The sequence below is a fragment of the Salvia splendens genome, chromosome 9, assembly GCF_004379255.2.
Source record: "Salvia splendens isolate huo1 chromosome 9, SspV2, whole genome shotgun sequence".
NCBI classification, from domain to species: Eukaryota; Viridiplantae; Streptophyta; class Magnoliopsida; order Lamiales; family Lamiaceae; genus Salvia; species Salvia splendens.
The window spans coordinates 3,429,325-3,444,421 of NC_056040.1; the positions used below are offsets into that span (position 1 = coordinate 3,429,325).

General features: G+C 40.7%; 3 protein-coding genes across 4 annotated transcripts; 1 reads left to right on the forward strand and 2 right to left on the reverse strand.

The window, feature by feature from the left end:
- The first annotated feature begins 979 nt into the window (after nt 1–979).
- Nucleotides 980–5,502, forward strand: LOC121747414 (hydroxyproline O-galactosyltransferase GALT6-like). The gene is made up of 7 exons (XM_042141450.1): nt 980–2,147; nt 3,064–3,296; nt 3,371–3,661; nt 3,743–3,871; nt 3,966–4,139; nt 4,431–4,538; nt 4,984–5,502. The coding sequence occupies exons 1-7, from the start codon at nt 1,286–1,288 to the stop codon at nt 5,191–5,193; spliced, it is 2,007 nt and encodes a 668-aa protein (XP_041997384.1). The 5' UTR covers nt 980–1,285; the 3' UTR covers nt 5,194–5,502.
- A 127-nt stretch (nt 5,503–5,629) lies between these two features.
- On the reverse strand, nt 5,630–9,025 carry LOC121747413 (HIPL1 protein-like). The gene is made up of 7 exons (XM_042141448.1): nt 8,470–9,025; nt 8,231–8,388; nt 7,043–7,843; nt 6,761–6,980; nt 6,503–6,681; nt 6,207–6,424; nt 5,630–6,141 (listed from the first exon to the last, which is right to left on the reverse strand). Exons 1-7 carry the CDS (start codon nt 8,561–8,563, stop codon nt 5,739–5,741), a joined length of 2,073 nt encoding a protein of 690 aa, XP_041997382.1. The 5' UTR covers nt 8,564–9,025; the 3' UTR covers nt 5,630–5,738.
- A 319-nt stretch (nt 9,026–9,344) lies between these two features.
- Nucleotides 9,345–13,619, reverse strand: LOC121746811 (protein EARLY FLOWERING 5-like). 2 transcript variants are annotated; one of them, XM_042140744.1, is made up of 10 exons: nt 13,339–13,383; nt 13,064–13,157; nt 12,138–12,228; nt 11,784–11,869; nt 11,618–11,667; nt 11,436–11,505; nt 11,265–11,346; nt 10,737–11,137; nt 10,062–10,577; nt 9,345–9,784 (listed from the first exon to the last, which is right to left on the reverse strand). In XM_042140744.1, exons 4-10 carry the CDS (start codon nt 11,796–11,798, stop codon nt 9,569–9,571), a joined length of 1,350 nt encoding a protein of 449 aa, XP_041996678.1. In that variant the 5' UTR covers nt 11,799–11,869; nt 12,138–12,228; nt 13,064–13,157; nt 13,339–13,383; the 3' UTR covers nt 9,345–9,568. The 2 variants fall into 2 exon arrangements, with proteins under 2 accessions (XP_041996678.1, XP_041996676.1); XM_042140742.1 differs by lacking the exon at nt 12,138–12,228 and having other exon boundaries at nt 13,339–13,619.
- Nucleotides 13,620–15,097: the final 1,478 nt, after the last annotated feature.

Consider the following 15,097-nt stretch of genomic DNA (forward strand, 5'->3'; position numbering starts at 1 on the left):
TTCGAGCTTAGATTATATAGTTATCTTAATTGTGTGATTCAAATATATGAGTGCTCAATTTTAATTATAAATGAGATAGTTTATTTAGGTCTAACAACTTGCATTAACTAACGACTTTGTTTATTGTTTGAATTAAAGTCTCTAACTCTGATTTTACTGCTCCTATTAATAATGTCTCAAATCACTTTTGGACCGTTCTATTTATAATGTACAAATCTAACAAAAATGTCTTAATTATTAAAAAATGCCCTTGACTTTTGAGTTATGTATTCGTATAATATAAGTTTATCTTTATTCTTTCTAATATACATAAGTTAAACGGTAGAATCATTTTATTTTCCTAATAATTTGCTTAATTTTAGAAATTCAAAAAAAATACAAATCTTATCGTAATGACAAGTGCTCTCGAAATAGTACCAAAGCCATTTACTATCTAGACAACAACGCTAGATACATACTTCTTATTCTTAAAACTAGGGGGCGACGACGATCCTAACATTTTAATTTGATTACGGGGCAACTATCTTCTAATGCTATTAGTTTACTCTTAATTCTAACGCGATGAACATGAATAAAGGTATCTCTCCGTCCCATAAAAATATGTGCACTTTCTATTTTTATCTGTCTACAAATAAATATGTGCATTCCATTTTTGGAAAGTTATATCAATTTAATAATGTTGGTCCCACTATCAACTAACATTACTTTAATTATCATTCTCCTCATTTATCTTACTTAAGCATATCATTCTCCTTCTCTCTTACTTTACTAATTTTATCTTAATTTTTGTGTCATATCTATTGCCTATAATTTTATGGGATAGAGAGTATAAACAAAACACACCTAATAAAATTCTAAAAATATTCCGTTACATAAAGAAATTGGAAAAAGGAAAGGGGCAGCCTTTTTTAAATTTGAATGAGATTGAAAGGTATTTCATTCACTAATTAATTTCTTTATTTATAAAATAAAAAGTGACCGACCCAGAAAGCCTCCACCACCCCTCCCTCTCTCTCTCTGTTTCTATACATACACGCCGTGTATCCAGTGCCTCTCTCTCTCTCTCTCTCTCTCTCTCTCTAGTGACGCGGTTGCAGCAAATGTGTTGCTGACCTAACGTTTCTTTCTTCTTCACTTGTTTAACTTCGTAGATGGGTTCTCTTCCCATTTCCCCAAACACACACAACAACCCATTCTTTTCTTAATTCCTTTTCATCTGAATGCGTAGTTAGCGATCACGAGCTGTTGTTGAGCTAGTTTTCTTTCCCGAAAATTCAAAAAAAAAATGAAAAGGGCGAATTTGGACCTGCTGTTTTCAGTGAGCCGGAAGAGATCAATCCGCGCGTTGATTCTTTTGGGGCTTTTCTACATACTCTTCGTGTGCTGCGAATTCCCGTTCGTCTTCCGAAATGGGGCGGCTTCCGTTTCTTCGCAGGAGAAGCTGTTCAGCACCAACGATGGGTTCTTCAATTCGAAGCCTTTCCTGCTCGAGAGCGAGGAGAATCTCGAGGAGAAAGAGGCCCCCCTTCGCCCCCTCGATTTGCCAGTCGTGGAATTCGCGAAAACCCCTCTTTCGAGCTTGAATTTCAGTGCTGGCATTGCTAATTCGAGCTCTAAAGGCTCCATTTTGAAGTCTGCGAATGATGCCCTCGAGCTCGGAAGCAAGCTATGGCGGGAGCTCGAATTGATTGGGAAGAATGTTAGTAGTAATAGGGGATTTAGTGAGTTTGCTGGTTTGAATAAGAATAGCAGCGGCGGCGGCAGCTCTGAGCTGTGTCCGCATTCGATATCGGTGACTGGGGATGAATTCAGGAAGAATAGGAGGATGATGATACTGCCGTGTGGGCTGACATTGGGGTCCCACATAACGGTGGTGGGGAAGCCGAGGGCGGCGCACGCGGAGACGGATCCCAAGATTTCGCTGTTGAAGGAAGGGCAGTATTTGATGGTTTCTCAGTTTATGATGGAATTGCAGGGTCTGAAGACTGTGGAAGGGGAGGATCCGCCGAGGATCCTGCACTTCAATCCGAGGCTGAAAGGGGATTGGAGTGGCAAGCCGGTTATTGAGCACAACACTTGCTACAGAATGCAGTGGGGGACGTCACAGAGGTGTGAGGGCTGGAAGTCTCGCGCTGATGAGGAGACGGGTGAGTCGATGGCATTGCCTTTTTTGATTGCTTGTTTTCGATACATTTTGTTGGACAACTGTTTTGGATGAACCATTTATTATAGGGGTGGCAAATCGTGCGGATTGGGTCGTTATCGGGTTGACCCGATAACGACCCAACCCAATAAGGCCAAACCCGAACCCAACCTGTTAAGGAAACCCCAAACCCGAACACGAATCCGACCCGCCATCTCCAAACCCGGACACGACCCGGACACGACCCAAACACGATAGCGACACGAACCGCTTTGGGTTGACCCGACACGATAGCAACACGATATCGACCTGAACACGATAGCAACACGATAGCGACACGATAGCGACACAATAGCAACACGATAGCGACCCGACACGATAACAACACGATAGCGACACGAACCGCTTTGGGAGGTAATTCTAATTTCTAAACCCTAATCTATTTTTTTATTATTTTCCTAAGTAAAAGTTACTAAATTAAATCTAATAAAAAATAAAAATAATAAAATAATAAAATATTAATTTTTAACAGGTTACCCGCATCCGACCCGCACCCGACCCGCACCCGACCCGAATTTTTCGTGTTCTTATTGGGTCAACCCAATAATGACCCGTATCCAATAAGACTTGATCCAAACCCAATTATTTCGTGCGGATTCGTGTCGGATTATCGTGCCGTGTCAAAAATTGCCAGCCCTAATTTATTATGCTTGAAAATTACTTAGATGTGTGAATTGAATCGTAGAGTTGCTTTCTTGAATATACTCCAATGGAGATTATTGTTTAGGTGTGTGTATCTTGTGATTTGTTTGCATTGGAGATACATCGAATAGACTATTTGTCCTGTTTGTAATTGCATATACGCTCGTTTGTAGTTTAGTTGTGGCACGGCTAATCATGAGCTGTTTGTTGTTCTGCAGTTGATGGGTTGTTGAAATGTGAAAAGTGGATACGTGATGATGATAATGGGTCAGAGGAGTCGAAGGCGACATGGTGGTTGAACCGGTTGATAGGAAGAACCAAAAAGGTGACTGTCGATTGGCCATTCCCTTTTGTGGAAGAAAAATTGTTTGTGCTCACTCTTAGTGCTGGTCTAGAAGGATACCATGTCAATGTTGATGGAAAGCACGTCACTTCCTTTCCCTATCGAACTGTGAGTAACTTACTGCTGTCTCTTTCTCTGAATTATTTTTCAGAAAACGCCTAAATTCAGTTCAATATATGTAGGGGTTTGCCCTTGAGGACGCGACTGGATTAACTTTGAACGGGGATATTGATGTTCATTCCATCTTTGCTGCTTCATTGCCCACAACTCACCCCAGTTTTGCTCCACAAAGACATCTGGACTTTTCTGAAAGATGGAAAGCTCCCCCTCTTCCAAATGCACCTGTTGAACTGTTCGTTGGTGTCCTTTCAGCAGGCAACCACTTCGCCGAACGGATGGCTGTGAGGAGGTCTTGGATGCAGCACAAGCTTATTAAATCTTCTGATGTTGTCGTGCGTTTCTTTGTTGCTTTGGTGGGTAAAATTGGTTGTTCTTTTCAACTACTCTATAATCTTTAGGCTGTTGGAACTAACTCACTGACCAACTTTTGACAGCATGGAAGAAAGGAAATAAATATAGAAGTGAAGAGAGAAGCCGAGTTTTTTGGAGACATTATAATAGTTCCATATATGGACAACTATGATCTTGTTGTGCTGAAAACTGTCGCTATCTGTGAATATGGGGTTAGTTGTGGATTGCGTTTTCACTCAAGAGTTTGTGGTTGCGCTTTTCTACCTGTTTCTGCCTTAACTAAACATGTCTATGGCGTGATTGCAGGTTAGGACTGTATCAGCGAAGTATATCATGAAGGGTGATGATGACACCTTTGTAAGAATAGACGCAATTATTAATGAAGCAAAGAAAGTTCCAGAGAACAAGAGCTTGTATATTGGAAATATAAATTACTATCATAAGCCCCTCCGCAGTGGTAAATGGGCAGTCACGTACGAGGTACTACTCAAAGATATACTCTTGTATATTGCATCATCGGCTATTACTTTCCTTTTGTTCCTGGATACCTATTATTCCATTTACCCTGGCTCGAGACGTGCCTATCTTTCATATGGGCTGGTTCGTCCCAAGCTAAACGAGCTTGAATTATTTCTACCAATCCATCCTATCACTGAAGTATATGATCTCTTAGTGTTTAAAACAAGTTTTGGGCACACCATCACATTGAGTTATATAACTTGAAATCCATAGTCATATGGTAATGGAAAACTTGCTTCTGTTTTGAATCAGGAATGGCCGCAGGAAGACTATCCGCCCTATGCAAATGGACCCGGCTACATTATCTCGTCCGACATTGCAAACTTTATTGTTTCCGATTTTGAGGATCGAAGATTAAGGGTGAGGGTCTTTCTAACACTTGGGAATTTGCATTTATGCCATCGTAGAGTATCCTCTCTTCTGTACAGAGAAAAGTTGTAAATTTACCAAACCTACCCAGTCTAACCATAACCAAACCTAAAGTTAACAGTTTATTCTTTGGTTTGGTATTGATTGTTTAAAATAAGAGAAAAAGGAACCAAGATTTCAATTAGGCTGTGGTTTAGTAGGAGGATTGGTTGAAATTAGGTTGTGGTTTAGTAGGAGGATTGGTTCAAGCCAAAATAAAGGTAATCTTTTAACCAAACCAAACCAAACCAAACCAGCCAACCCGAAACTGTTGGTTTTGCCTACTGTTGTTTGATTTTGGTTGATTTCTTTTCGAAATCCGGAGATGATCTGTTTTAACACTGTAGAACCCATACCTACCTTTGCAATAACAGTTAATGGTATCCTCTTTCTGCAGTTGTTTAAAATGGAAGATGTTAGCATGGGAATGTGGGTGGAGAAAGTGAACACCTCGAGAGCAGTAGAATACGTTCACAGCTTGAAGTTCTGCCAGTTCGGGTGCATAGAAGATTACATAACAGCGCATTACCAATCTCCAAGGCAGATGATTTGTCTTTGGAACAAACTAAGACAGGTAGGGCGGCCCATTTGTTGCAACATGAGATGACAAAGCGCACTAGCAAGGTAGAACCTGTCTGAAGACGGAAATCAGCAAATTTTGCAGAGGAAGTCCGAATACACTGTAAATCAACGTGGTGATGGACATGGTTGGAGCTGTTCGTGTCGTGACCCTCTGAAATTGTTAAATTTGTTCTTTGTACTGACTTTATTTCTAGGTATAATCCGAGGATGGCACGAGGGAATGCTCTCTCCCTAGCCTACCTTAACTTGACTCTTTGACAGTAGTCTGAGATCGTATAGATTTGATGTGTCTTAGCAATTTTGTTGCTCTTACATGAATGTGATGTTTCAGCTACTTTTTGTTGCTTCTTGTTTGCCAGCCAGATTAAATTGTGAAGTTGGGATATATTCTTTGCAGCATATTCCTCTTTGCTGAATAATCAATGAATTGTAAAATTGTGGCAGGAAAAATGGTCTGAAAATATTCAAGATGATAATCTACTTTTACCAAATACAAAGTGTGTACAAAATTCTTCCAACAAAAGTAGGAAACAATCTAAATTTATTTACTTGCTCCAAGAATACACACCCTCACACAAAATTCACTAAAGCCATGCACAAAAACGATATTATCACACCCAAAACTCCGAAGGGGGCTCTCAAAACGCCAGCTCCAGCAGGCTGGGGCGAGGCAGGGGAGGGGGACGCAGCGTCTGAGGATCCCTCGTTGGCGCAAGTGTAGTTGCAACGACTGGGACGAACGACACGGTACACGCCGCTCTGTGTGAGGAGGTAGACATCCTTGTCGTTGTCCTCGCCAAACGAGAAGATGTAGCTCAGTGCAGGGAGCAAGCTCCCGGGAGTCCCTGTGCAGCTTAGAGGTGAGTCGCGAGCGCAGCTGAAGGGGATCTTGCTGCTCGTGAACTTCCCGCTGTTGGCGGGGCTCTCCGTCCCGGCCCATATGGTCCCTGCATAGAGATCTGCAAACAAGTACCTGCAAAGATGATGCAAAGATTAGGTTTTTAATGGGATTTCGGAGTTTGGAGAAGAGTTCATTACCTTCCTTGCATACAAGGATCGGTCGTGGCTCGGTAGAAGTAGCCACCGGTGATGGATGCTGAGCCCTCATTCGTGTTCACATCAGAGTGGTTGTAGCCCGTCACAGGGAGTATCTGCGAGGTGTTTGCAGCAGAAGACTTGAACTTGCTCGGGCCCTCGTAGACGGACCACCCATAGTTTCCACCCTTGGTAATCAAGTCCACCTCCTCAAAATGATCCTATTCAACAGTTCAAGAACCTATGTGAGTTTGAAGTTTATTTAGGAATTAGGAGTTGATGAGAAGAATGCAGTTTACCTGTCCTACGTCTGCACAGGCGAAATACGACGGCCTAGCAGAGTCGAAGCTGCAGCGCCACGGATTTCTTAGTCCGAGTGCCCATATTTCCTTCTGTAGCTCCAGGTCTTGTGTGTATGGATTGTCTTTGGGAATGGAATAGTTCCCCCACAGACCGAGCCGGCTAGCTTCCTTCGCACCTGCAACGATTATGGCGAATTCGAGAGAGTGAAGCCAAATGCAGAGTTATTAACATATTGACAGTATTCACAAACTCACTTGTTATGGTATCAACATCAAGCCTCATGATCTTCCCAAGCAGAGATTTCTTGTTCTGAGCAAAATTGAACGGATCCCCTCCTGCGCCGCCACCATCTCCCATCATGAAGTACAGATAGCCATCTTCGGGTCCGAAGAGGATCTGCCCCGCGTGGTGAGACGTAAAGGGAAGCCCCATGGTGAAAATCCTCCTCACTTCAGAAGGGTTAGCATTTTTGGCCTAATGCAAAAGGAAACAATCACATTTCATTCCAAAAAATTCAAAAACTTCTGTCAAATTACCAATGAAGGTTGTGATGCAGTTCCATTAGCAGAGAACTCTGCTATCACACTCTGAAACTGGCAAGGGTTTGCACCGTTGTCCGGGGTCAGTTTTGACGGATCACACTTGACATCCGAGTTGCACGCGCATCTCCCCGCGCACTCTGGCCACTTGGCCCTGTCACAGTTGAATGAGGCGAAGAAGCGGCCGTTTTCTGTGAACTTGGGATGGAATGCAATTCCCATCAGTCCAAACTCGGTATCGAAATGGACTTCATCGGTTATGTCTAGGAATGGGGCAGCCTCATCGAGCTCCAGTACCCCTCCGGAGCCCTGGCTAGGGATGGTTGCTAGCCAAATCTTGCCTTGCTGGTTCGAGAAGAAGGTGCGGTTTGAGCCATCCGGGTGGGGAACCATGTTGAGGTAGGTTCCATTCCCGATTTTCTCAAGGCACAGCCCGGTTGGAGGGGTGGGAGCAGCCCCAGTGTCGTTGAGGACGACAGGTGCACCATCAAAGCATGGTAGGCCATCATCGGATGCTCCACCGAGAGCACTGCAGAAGTCTGCTTGAGACTGCCAGAGATCATCCAATTTGGTCGAATTTGAGGCGGTTGGAGCTCCAGCTCGGCCTTGTAATGAGACCGCGAAGGGTGAGTGGATGATGGAGACATTCTGGCACGTATTCCATGCTTTCGAACAGAAGTTGAGCGAAGCTTGGTTCGACTGTGTCGAGTTGGGTGAGACTGTGGAGTTGCACAGCACGGGGACTTGTCGTGGCGCAGAATCGATTCTGAATAGCTCAGCTGAGAACTGATCGCACCTCTGTAGACAACAAACATAGAGAAAAAACCTACAAATGAATAATCAAACTAGAAAATCCCAAAACTGCTACATCATCAAGACTCTGCAGACATAAGTTCATTTGTTTTAAATTAAATTCTTCATCAATCCATCAACTAACTATGAACTAAATGATGCTCATGATAGAAGCATTAACTAAAGAAACACAGCAAAACTGTGAGGATTGATGGATCATGCTATAATTGAAGGTATCTCAAGTGGAGAAATCTTTCCAATCTTCATTATAGGCAGATTACTACAAAATAATACTATTGCCACATACAAGATTAAGCAGTTAAAACGAGCTAGTAAACTGCGATTCAACTCGGAAATGGTAATGATTATGCACAAGTTTGTAGATGATTTTACCGAACAAAGGATAGATTTAACAAGAGAAGCACAGGCAGGATCTGAGATGTTCATTGCTGCAAACTGATTCTTCAAAAGCAAATCATCATTTGCATTGCAGCAAACAGTGCCATTGTAGGGACAGAACTGCAGAGTAGAATTTGGACTAAAGGGTGCTCCTGTCACACAATAGAAACACAAAATCAGCTCTTTCAAACTCTCTCTCCCTCTCTCTCTTATACACACACACACACACTTACTTGAATCGGTGCAGAGTGGCAGAGAGAGACAAGAATCAAGAAACTGCAGCAAGATGAAGAACTGAATAATCCTAACAAAATGGCTGCTTCCCATCTTTCCTAATTATACAGCAAAAACAATATAGACAGAAAAGGAAAAGAACTAATTTTTCGAAGAGGGACGAGCCAAAAAGGCCTACTTTTCAAGAATCAACCCCTGAAGAGTTGAAAGAAGCAACAAAAAACTTTTCTTGGTTTCAAACACTTAGCAACCACATTATTGCTTTGACCTCCTGTTTCTGGCCTCTCACCAAAAACTGATGATTGGAGATGAGAAACACAAAACCCTATGTTTGTATGACTCAATATATTTATAAAGTTTCTGTCTTTTTCTCCCTGGGTTTGACATTGTGAACTAAGATGGAAGGTTGCTGTGTGCGTAGTTGACTTGAGCTCATAAATTTTGGAATAAAAGTTCAACAAATTATTAGGTAGTTGAGAAAAAAACAGGTGATCTCGAATAAAGAAAGATAATCTAGATAGGATGAGATCTTGATTGGTTGAATGCATTAATACTGTTTCCTCATTCATCTCCATAAAATTCAAGGGTTTTATTTTTTTTTTCAAACCACATGATGTCGAGTAGTATAACATAGTTGGGTACATGTCAGATCAAATCTTAAAAAAACTAATTCTTGCCCACTGATTCAAATGATTTTTTGTCTTTGCCACTTTTTAATATGATTGTGATTTTCGACAATGTTTGACCGTGCACGAGCGAAATGTGTCATTGTCGGCATATTTGTGTTCCCACAACAAAATTTAGATCAAATTATTCTTTTGATGCTTTTACCATTTACCAAAATTAATTGCAGATGCAAAGTACACATTCTAAGTGCGATATAAAACCTCTTTCAAAGTAGACATTGTGGGTACACATTTTGATGATAACAGTAGCAATTGAATGGCTATCACAAGGTGCAAAAAATTAAGCACAATTGGATATGAGAACGCAGTTAATTGGTCAAGTTGAAGCTCATTGCCACACGAAGAGCCTTGAATCGCACAGCTTCCTCTTGTCAGATAATCCTATGGTACAAGCATTCTTAACGTATCTGGTTCAATTATCGAGAGCACCGAGTGCTTTCATGTCCTCCAGGAATGCCATGTATGAGTCATCGATACTTTGTGGTTTTGATGCAGATGACGAGCCAGTGGATTGTTGCTTTGCAACTGGTGGAGCCACAATTGGCCGGTTGGAAGTTGTAGGGGTAGTTGTCTTTGGCTTCGCTTTAGGAAGTGCAGACTCTCTCCTAACTCGTACTGATGCCGGAACCTGCAAAATCACAATCTTCAGGTCAAAATTTCGTGGGACTACAGATATTCTCGAGACAATAATGCAGAGAAGAATGGGGAATGTTCTCATCTATCAAAAGATTTCACAGATAAAATGGACATAAATTTTTATGTTTCAGAACAACAGATTAAGGAGCTCGTCGTTAAGATCAAGTTGGAATTAAAGCTGGAAAGACTCCCCTCAATTTGCATAGAAATGATAAATAAGGAAAAAGGACACTATAAACGAGAAGCATTGCAGAAGCACATAAACTCACCATAGCTGTAAGCTCAGGAGTATGCTGAGCCAGGGGCCTCTTTACGACAGTAGATGCAGCTGATTTGATGTATGATGGCTTCTGAGGAACAGTGTGTAGAGCAATAAAGCCTTCTTGTGAAATAGGAGGCGGGCCAGGTGGAAGCGGTGGTCTCATCATTGATGGATATGCTAGGGGAGGTCCGAAAGGTGGTCTTGGCAATAGTGGAGCCATGAGTCCAGGATGCCCAGGTATTCCAGGAGCAGAAAATGGGGGGTGCATATCTGCTGGTGGTGGCGGTGGAAAGCGTGCCATTCCTGGAGGAAGCATATCAGGCTGCAAACTTGACCCTATGGCAGCTCCAGGCATCTGAGGCTGTTGCCTTAATGGTGGTGGGGGAGGAGCCATTTTCAGAAGATCGTTAGGATCTATTCGAGTTTTTGCCTCTGACTCAGAAGATGAGCCTTCAGGCTGGGTATCACCCAACTTCGCAGGCATTCCAATTGGTGGAGGCTGTAGAGGAAGGCTAGTAGGCATCTGAGAAAAAAACCAGCAAGAAAAAGCCATCAGCAAAAAGATTCAGTACATAGACCCATTTTATTAAGATGATTTATTAAAAACATAACGAAATATCCTGTCATCCAGATTTTGAAGATCTCCTACTCTCCTACACATAAATTTGATCGCAACATATACCAGAACTGGGTGCCTGGCAGCTGATTCTTCTGAATTTGCATTCTCACCGCAAGCAGTACCAGGGGGAGGTGGTTGGGTGGATGGCTGGATTGGTGGAGGTGGAGGAAGTGGAGGACGAACAGCAAGTAACTCCTTAGGCGGTGGGCCAGGTGGAGGAGGTGGAGGCGGCAAAGGGGGTGGAGGCAATGATGATGCAATATCTCCCACTGCTGGATTTGGAGGTATTGGGGGAGGCGGCGGCAAAGGCAAAGACACAGGTAAACTAGTGCCTTCTCCAGAATCTAAGCCTGCACCAGGCAAAGGAGGTGGTGGAGGTGGAACAGGTAAGGTGCCATCCTCTGCTTCTGATTGTGATGATGATGCCACATTACTGGAGCTTTCTGGTAAAGGTATCCTTGGCCCTGCATACCCAATAAAGCAGCAAATTATTGAAGTTTAAGAAGTAAATGGTGTGCAGAGTAAAACGAGCTTCTGGGAAGAAAGACAAGATCATGTTACTAGGGAAGTCAGATAAAACCTATGACACACCTATTGATGATTTAAACATTGGAGGTTTTCCAGGAGGGGGAGCTCCGGAAGGATTCAGAGTTGGGTGATAATAAACTGAGTCCTGCACAAACATGTAGCTAAATGTCTCAGCATATCAGAGCAAAAGAGAAGGTTCAATAAAAAAAATTAGGAAAATTCAAGTAAACTTACTTCAGGTCTGGGATGTTTGGATCTTTCTTCCTCTTCTGCAGTAACTTGCCTTCGAACAGGTCCCAAATGACTGCAAAATATAATTGCATAGTCGAATTTATAGAGCAGAACCTCATATGAACATCTGTAACTCAATAAAGAATTTTAATTAATTTTATATTGCAAGGGTTAGGCTTCTTCACCTGAACATAACTGGTGTTTCACCTTTTTCCTTCATCTTTTCTTCATATTCCTTTACAACAAAAGAAAAAACATAGTTAATGTCATTCTACTTTGAAAAGGAAACGGCATAAAATAAACTAAGAATTCATAATAAAGCACACTAAACAGCTCAAAACAAGGAATTACCTTCCTCTTTTTCATCACGAGATTGAGTGTGTCTTCGAGTTGTCTCTTTTTGTGTTTTCTAGCTTTGTCCAGAGCACCATCTGCCTCTGAAAATAATAAAATAATGATTAAGATACCAAGTAGACAATGTAAATTACCGTCTCTCCCACGAAATAAAGTGAAAGAAAAAGTAGAAGGTTTTTTTTGGCAAAGGACTGCAGCAAATGTCACTTGGCATGCATGAACCGGCCAAGCTTAGAGTAAACAATAAAGTGAGAGAAACAAGAACATTAGCTAAAAAATTAGTCACTAACAGATTTATTGGGATGAACTAGCTGAAAAGGAACAAAGTCAATCGTACATAAATATACATACATTCTGGAAAACTTCACCAGAACTTTCACAAATTATTTGCGTAGAAAGAGTTGGATTCGTCTTGTGCATCATTAGATAACAAAAAGTGCAGCTGCAGCATGACAATGAGTAATTAAAGTACGGCCAATAACAGTATAAAAAACATCCAAGCCTAGTACATATATCAAGAACCACAGAGAATGTTAAAAAGCATGAAGTATGCATTTTCAACTTCTAAGAACTGAAACAAATAAAAGAAAATTTTCTTCTTCCAGACAATGAGCAAAAACAAGACATTCGACAAATATATTTTTGGTCTATTCGTTTTTTCTCGCTATATTAAACAAGCTAACTGGAGAAATGTACCCCGCAAAAAAAGAGAACAAGCCAAGTGCTTGCTTATACCAAAGTATTGAGAGATTACTTTCTCTATATTTTGCAGGTCCTGAAGATGTGTAAACAAGTGCCGAGTGCCGACCAAAACTTCATGCTTTGCATGTCTATTTCAAACCTGGAGGCAATGCTAGCTTAAGCCCTAGTAGTAAGTGGTGACTGGAGAAGCAAGGTGGAGATCTAAGAACGAGCTTAACTTTCAAGAAGGGTCAAAAACAGGGCAGAAAATACATCTACTTCCGTACTAAGTATATATCACACTGAGCCACCTATTACTTCTGCTTTGTGATATATGAAATGAGAGAACAAGGATGCCATAAATCTGATATCTATCAAAACACGCTACCGGCTTCCGCCATAACCTCTTTGTCAGCGATAAATTAGACCACATGTTGGTTACAAAACGTTTTATCGTAAACAATCCACCCTTTCTTAAATAACCGCAGTGACAAAATCATCAACCTAAAGCACAGCCTATATAAGCTAAAGAGATACACTAACACAGAATCATGAGGCACCCAAAACAATGCAGCGATGGATTCCAAAAAACTTACTCATTGCTTCCAGCTTCTGAATCTGATCTTTCAGAGTGTCTGGATCCTTCTTCAAAATTCCAACTTCTCTTACCTTCTTCCTCTCCTTTTTATTCTGCTCGATGACATCAAAACAAAATTTAAAGCATTAGAACGAAAAACTACCGTCCGCATTACTTAACCATCTGGCAACTCATCAAGCTAAAAGCAATAAAAAACAGGGTATACATGCCCAATCATATTCCTCAGCAAATACATACGATAATTGTGCGAGAACAAATAGTGATCGAACTTACTCGCTTCAATTCCTTCTTCCGCAGCTCTTTGCGGTATGCATCGGTAGGGTTCATGGTTTTGCCTCCCTTCGTCGTCTTCACCATCTTGGCGGCTTTCTCGGTAGCAAAAATATAAATAAATCCTCAATTAGAATTCTCTCCTTGCCCTTAGTCTCTTCAATTAGGGTTTGCAGATTGATAGTTGCTGGTTCAAATTGCAGAAGGTTTTGCGATTTGGGGAAGAAGGAGAAGGGTTCGGCTTCGGCCTAAAAAATCATTTCTGGGTATTGAATGTATGATAAAAAGAAATGGATAAATAATTAAATATGCATGTTTTCTTCTCTTTCCATTTAAATTGTTAGTAGTAGTAGTAGTAGTAATTTTTTGAAACTACAGTGATTATTTTATTGAATGCCAAATTGCCAAAATAAATATTTCTTACCATTGTAATTGATTTAAACACAAAAAAGGCATTATAATAGTAATAAATTAAAATCCTAGCTATTAATAATAAAACATTAGGCTAGTAGTGATTTGGGTATTTTGTATCATGTAAACGAAAACTATAATACATGTGTGTTTATGGGATGTTTGGATATTGAACATTCTATATAATAAATAACTCTATCCAAAATCAACTGGTTGTAGCACAATTGGTAGCGCGGAGCTGTCCGCTTGGAGACTTGAGGCCTTATTCCGCAAACTTGGTAGAGCAGGATAAGTCAGATTCCGTTAAACTTGTAGTAAAAAAAACTCTATCCAAATATCATTTGTTAAGCCTATCTGGATTAAACAACAAACACTTGTGGACACAATATTAATGACAAACTACAGAACCAACATGAAGTTCATTATTAGATAACACAAATCATTTTTAGTTCACTTTAAAAAAAATTAGATTTTTAAAATACGAATATCACGAAGGTTATTTTTAGATAACATGGAGGTCATTTTTTTTATCGTTTTTGGTTCATTTTATAACTTATACTTTGATATGACGATCCACATATTTTTCTAATTCGAATTTTCTAAATGAACTAAAAGGATCTAAACAAGGAACCTCTGTGTTTTGTTCTGCAATTCTGCATTAGAAATCAATTATACTTTGATCCGACTATTTTTCGGTATCCAGATATCATTTTTAAGCCTATAAGTATTGTTTTAGGTTAAACATCAAACAAATGTAGAGTAATATTTACTATGAAAAGAAAATAGATCCTTAACATAATGTTTAGCATAAGAGTGACGCTCTTGTGCGTACACGATGGAGGCAAGGAGGAGGAGGAGGACACAACAGTGGTGGAGGAGACGTGGTGATGGAGGGTGAAGTAGGGTGTTGGAAACTGGGAAGAGGAGGGGAAAGGAGATGGGGATAGAGTGGGAGAGGAACGTAAGGGAATGCACGTATCATGGGTGTGCGCACATATAAATTCGATGTGTAAATTCGATGTGTGTTTTTGCTCCTTGGTCTGTCTTTATGTAAATTCGATGTGTGTTTTTGCTCCTTGATCCTATTGGTGGGTATTAGTAATTTTTTGTGTAGGCATCACGTTATTAATAGTTGCTCGTGTCTTATTTTTCAGTGAAGGTCTAATATGTTCCCTCTTTATTTTTAATAAAGAGTGAACTACCTCAAAAGTCCCTAACTTTTCCATTTGTGTCACTGCATGTTCCTAACAAAAAAAAAATATCGACACACAACCCTAACCTTAAACATAATCACATATCGCCACACAAAAAATATCGCCACACATGGAAACGTCAGAGACTTTTGATGTAG

What these genes read in the sequence shown, in the direction of transcription:
- LOC121747414 (XM_042141450.1), top strand. Translation starts at nt 1,286, where the DNA reads ATGAAAAGGGCGAATTTGGACCTGCTGTTTTCAGTGAGCCGGAAGAGA. An exon ending in TCGCGCTGATGAGGAGACGG is followed by an intron (nt 2,148 to 3,063) that starts GTGAGTCGATGG and finishes GTTGTTCTGCAG; the next exon opens with TTGATGGGTTGTTGAAATGT. An exon ending in TCGCTATCTGTGAATATGGG is followed by an intron (nt 3,872 to 3,965) that starts GTTAGTTGTGGA and finishes GCGTGATTGCAG; the next exon opens with GTTAGGACTGTATCAGCGAA.
- LOC121746811 (XM_042140742.1), bottom strand. Translation starts at nt 13,422, where the DNA reads ATGGTGAAGACGACGAAGGGAGGCAAAACCATGAACCCTACCGATGCA. An exon ending in CCAAACATCCCAGACCTGAA is followed by an intron (nt 11,347 to 11,435) that starts GTAAGTTTACTT and finishes ATGTTTGTGCAG; the next exon opens with GACTCAGTTTATTATCACCC. An exon ending in CTGCCAGGCACCCAGTTCTG is followed by an intron (nt 10,578 to 10,736) that starts GTATATGTTGCG and finishes TTTTTTTCTCAG; the next exon opens with ATGCCTACTAGCCTTCCTCT.
- LOC121747413 (XM_042141448.1), bottom strand. Translation starts at nt 8,563, where the DNA reads ATGGGAAGCAGCCATTTTGTTAGGATTATTCAGTTCTTCATCTTGCTG. An exon ending in TGATGTTGATACCATAACAA is followed by an intron (nt 6,682 to 6,760) that starts GTGAGTTTGTGA and finishes TAATCGTTGCAG; the next exon opens with GTGCGAAGGAAGCTAGCCGG. An exon ending in CCTGTGCAGACGTAGGACAG is followed by an intron (nt 6,425 to 6,502) that starts GTAAACTGCATT and finishes ACTGTTGAATAG; the next exon opens with GATCATTTTGAGGAGGTGGA.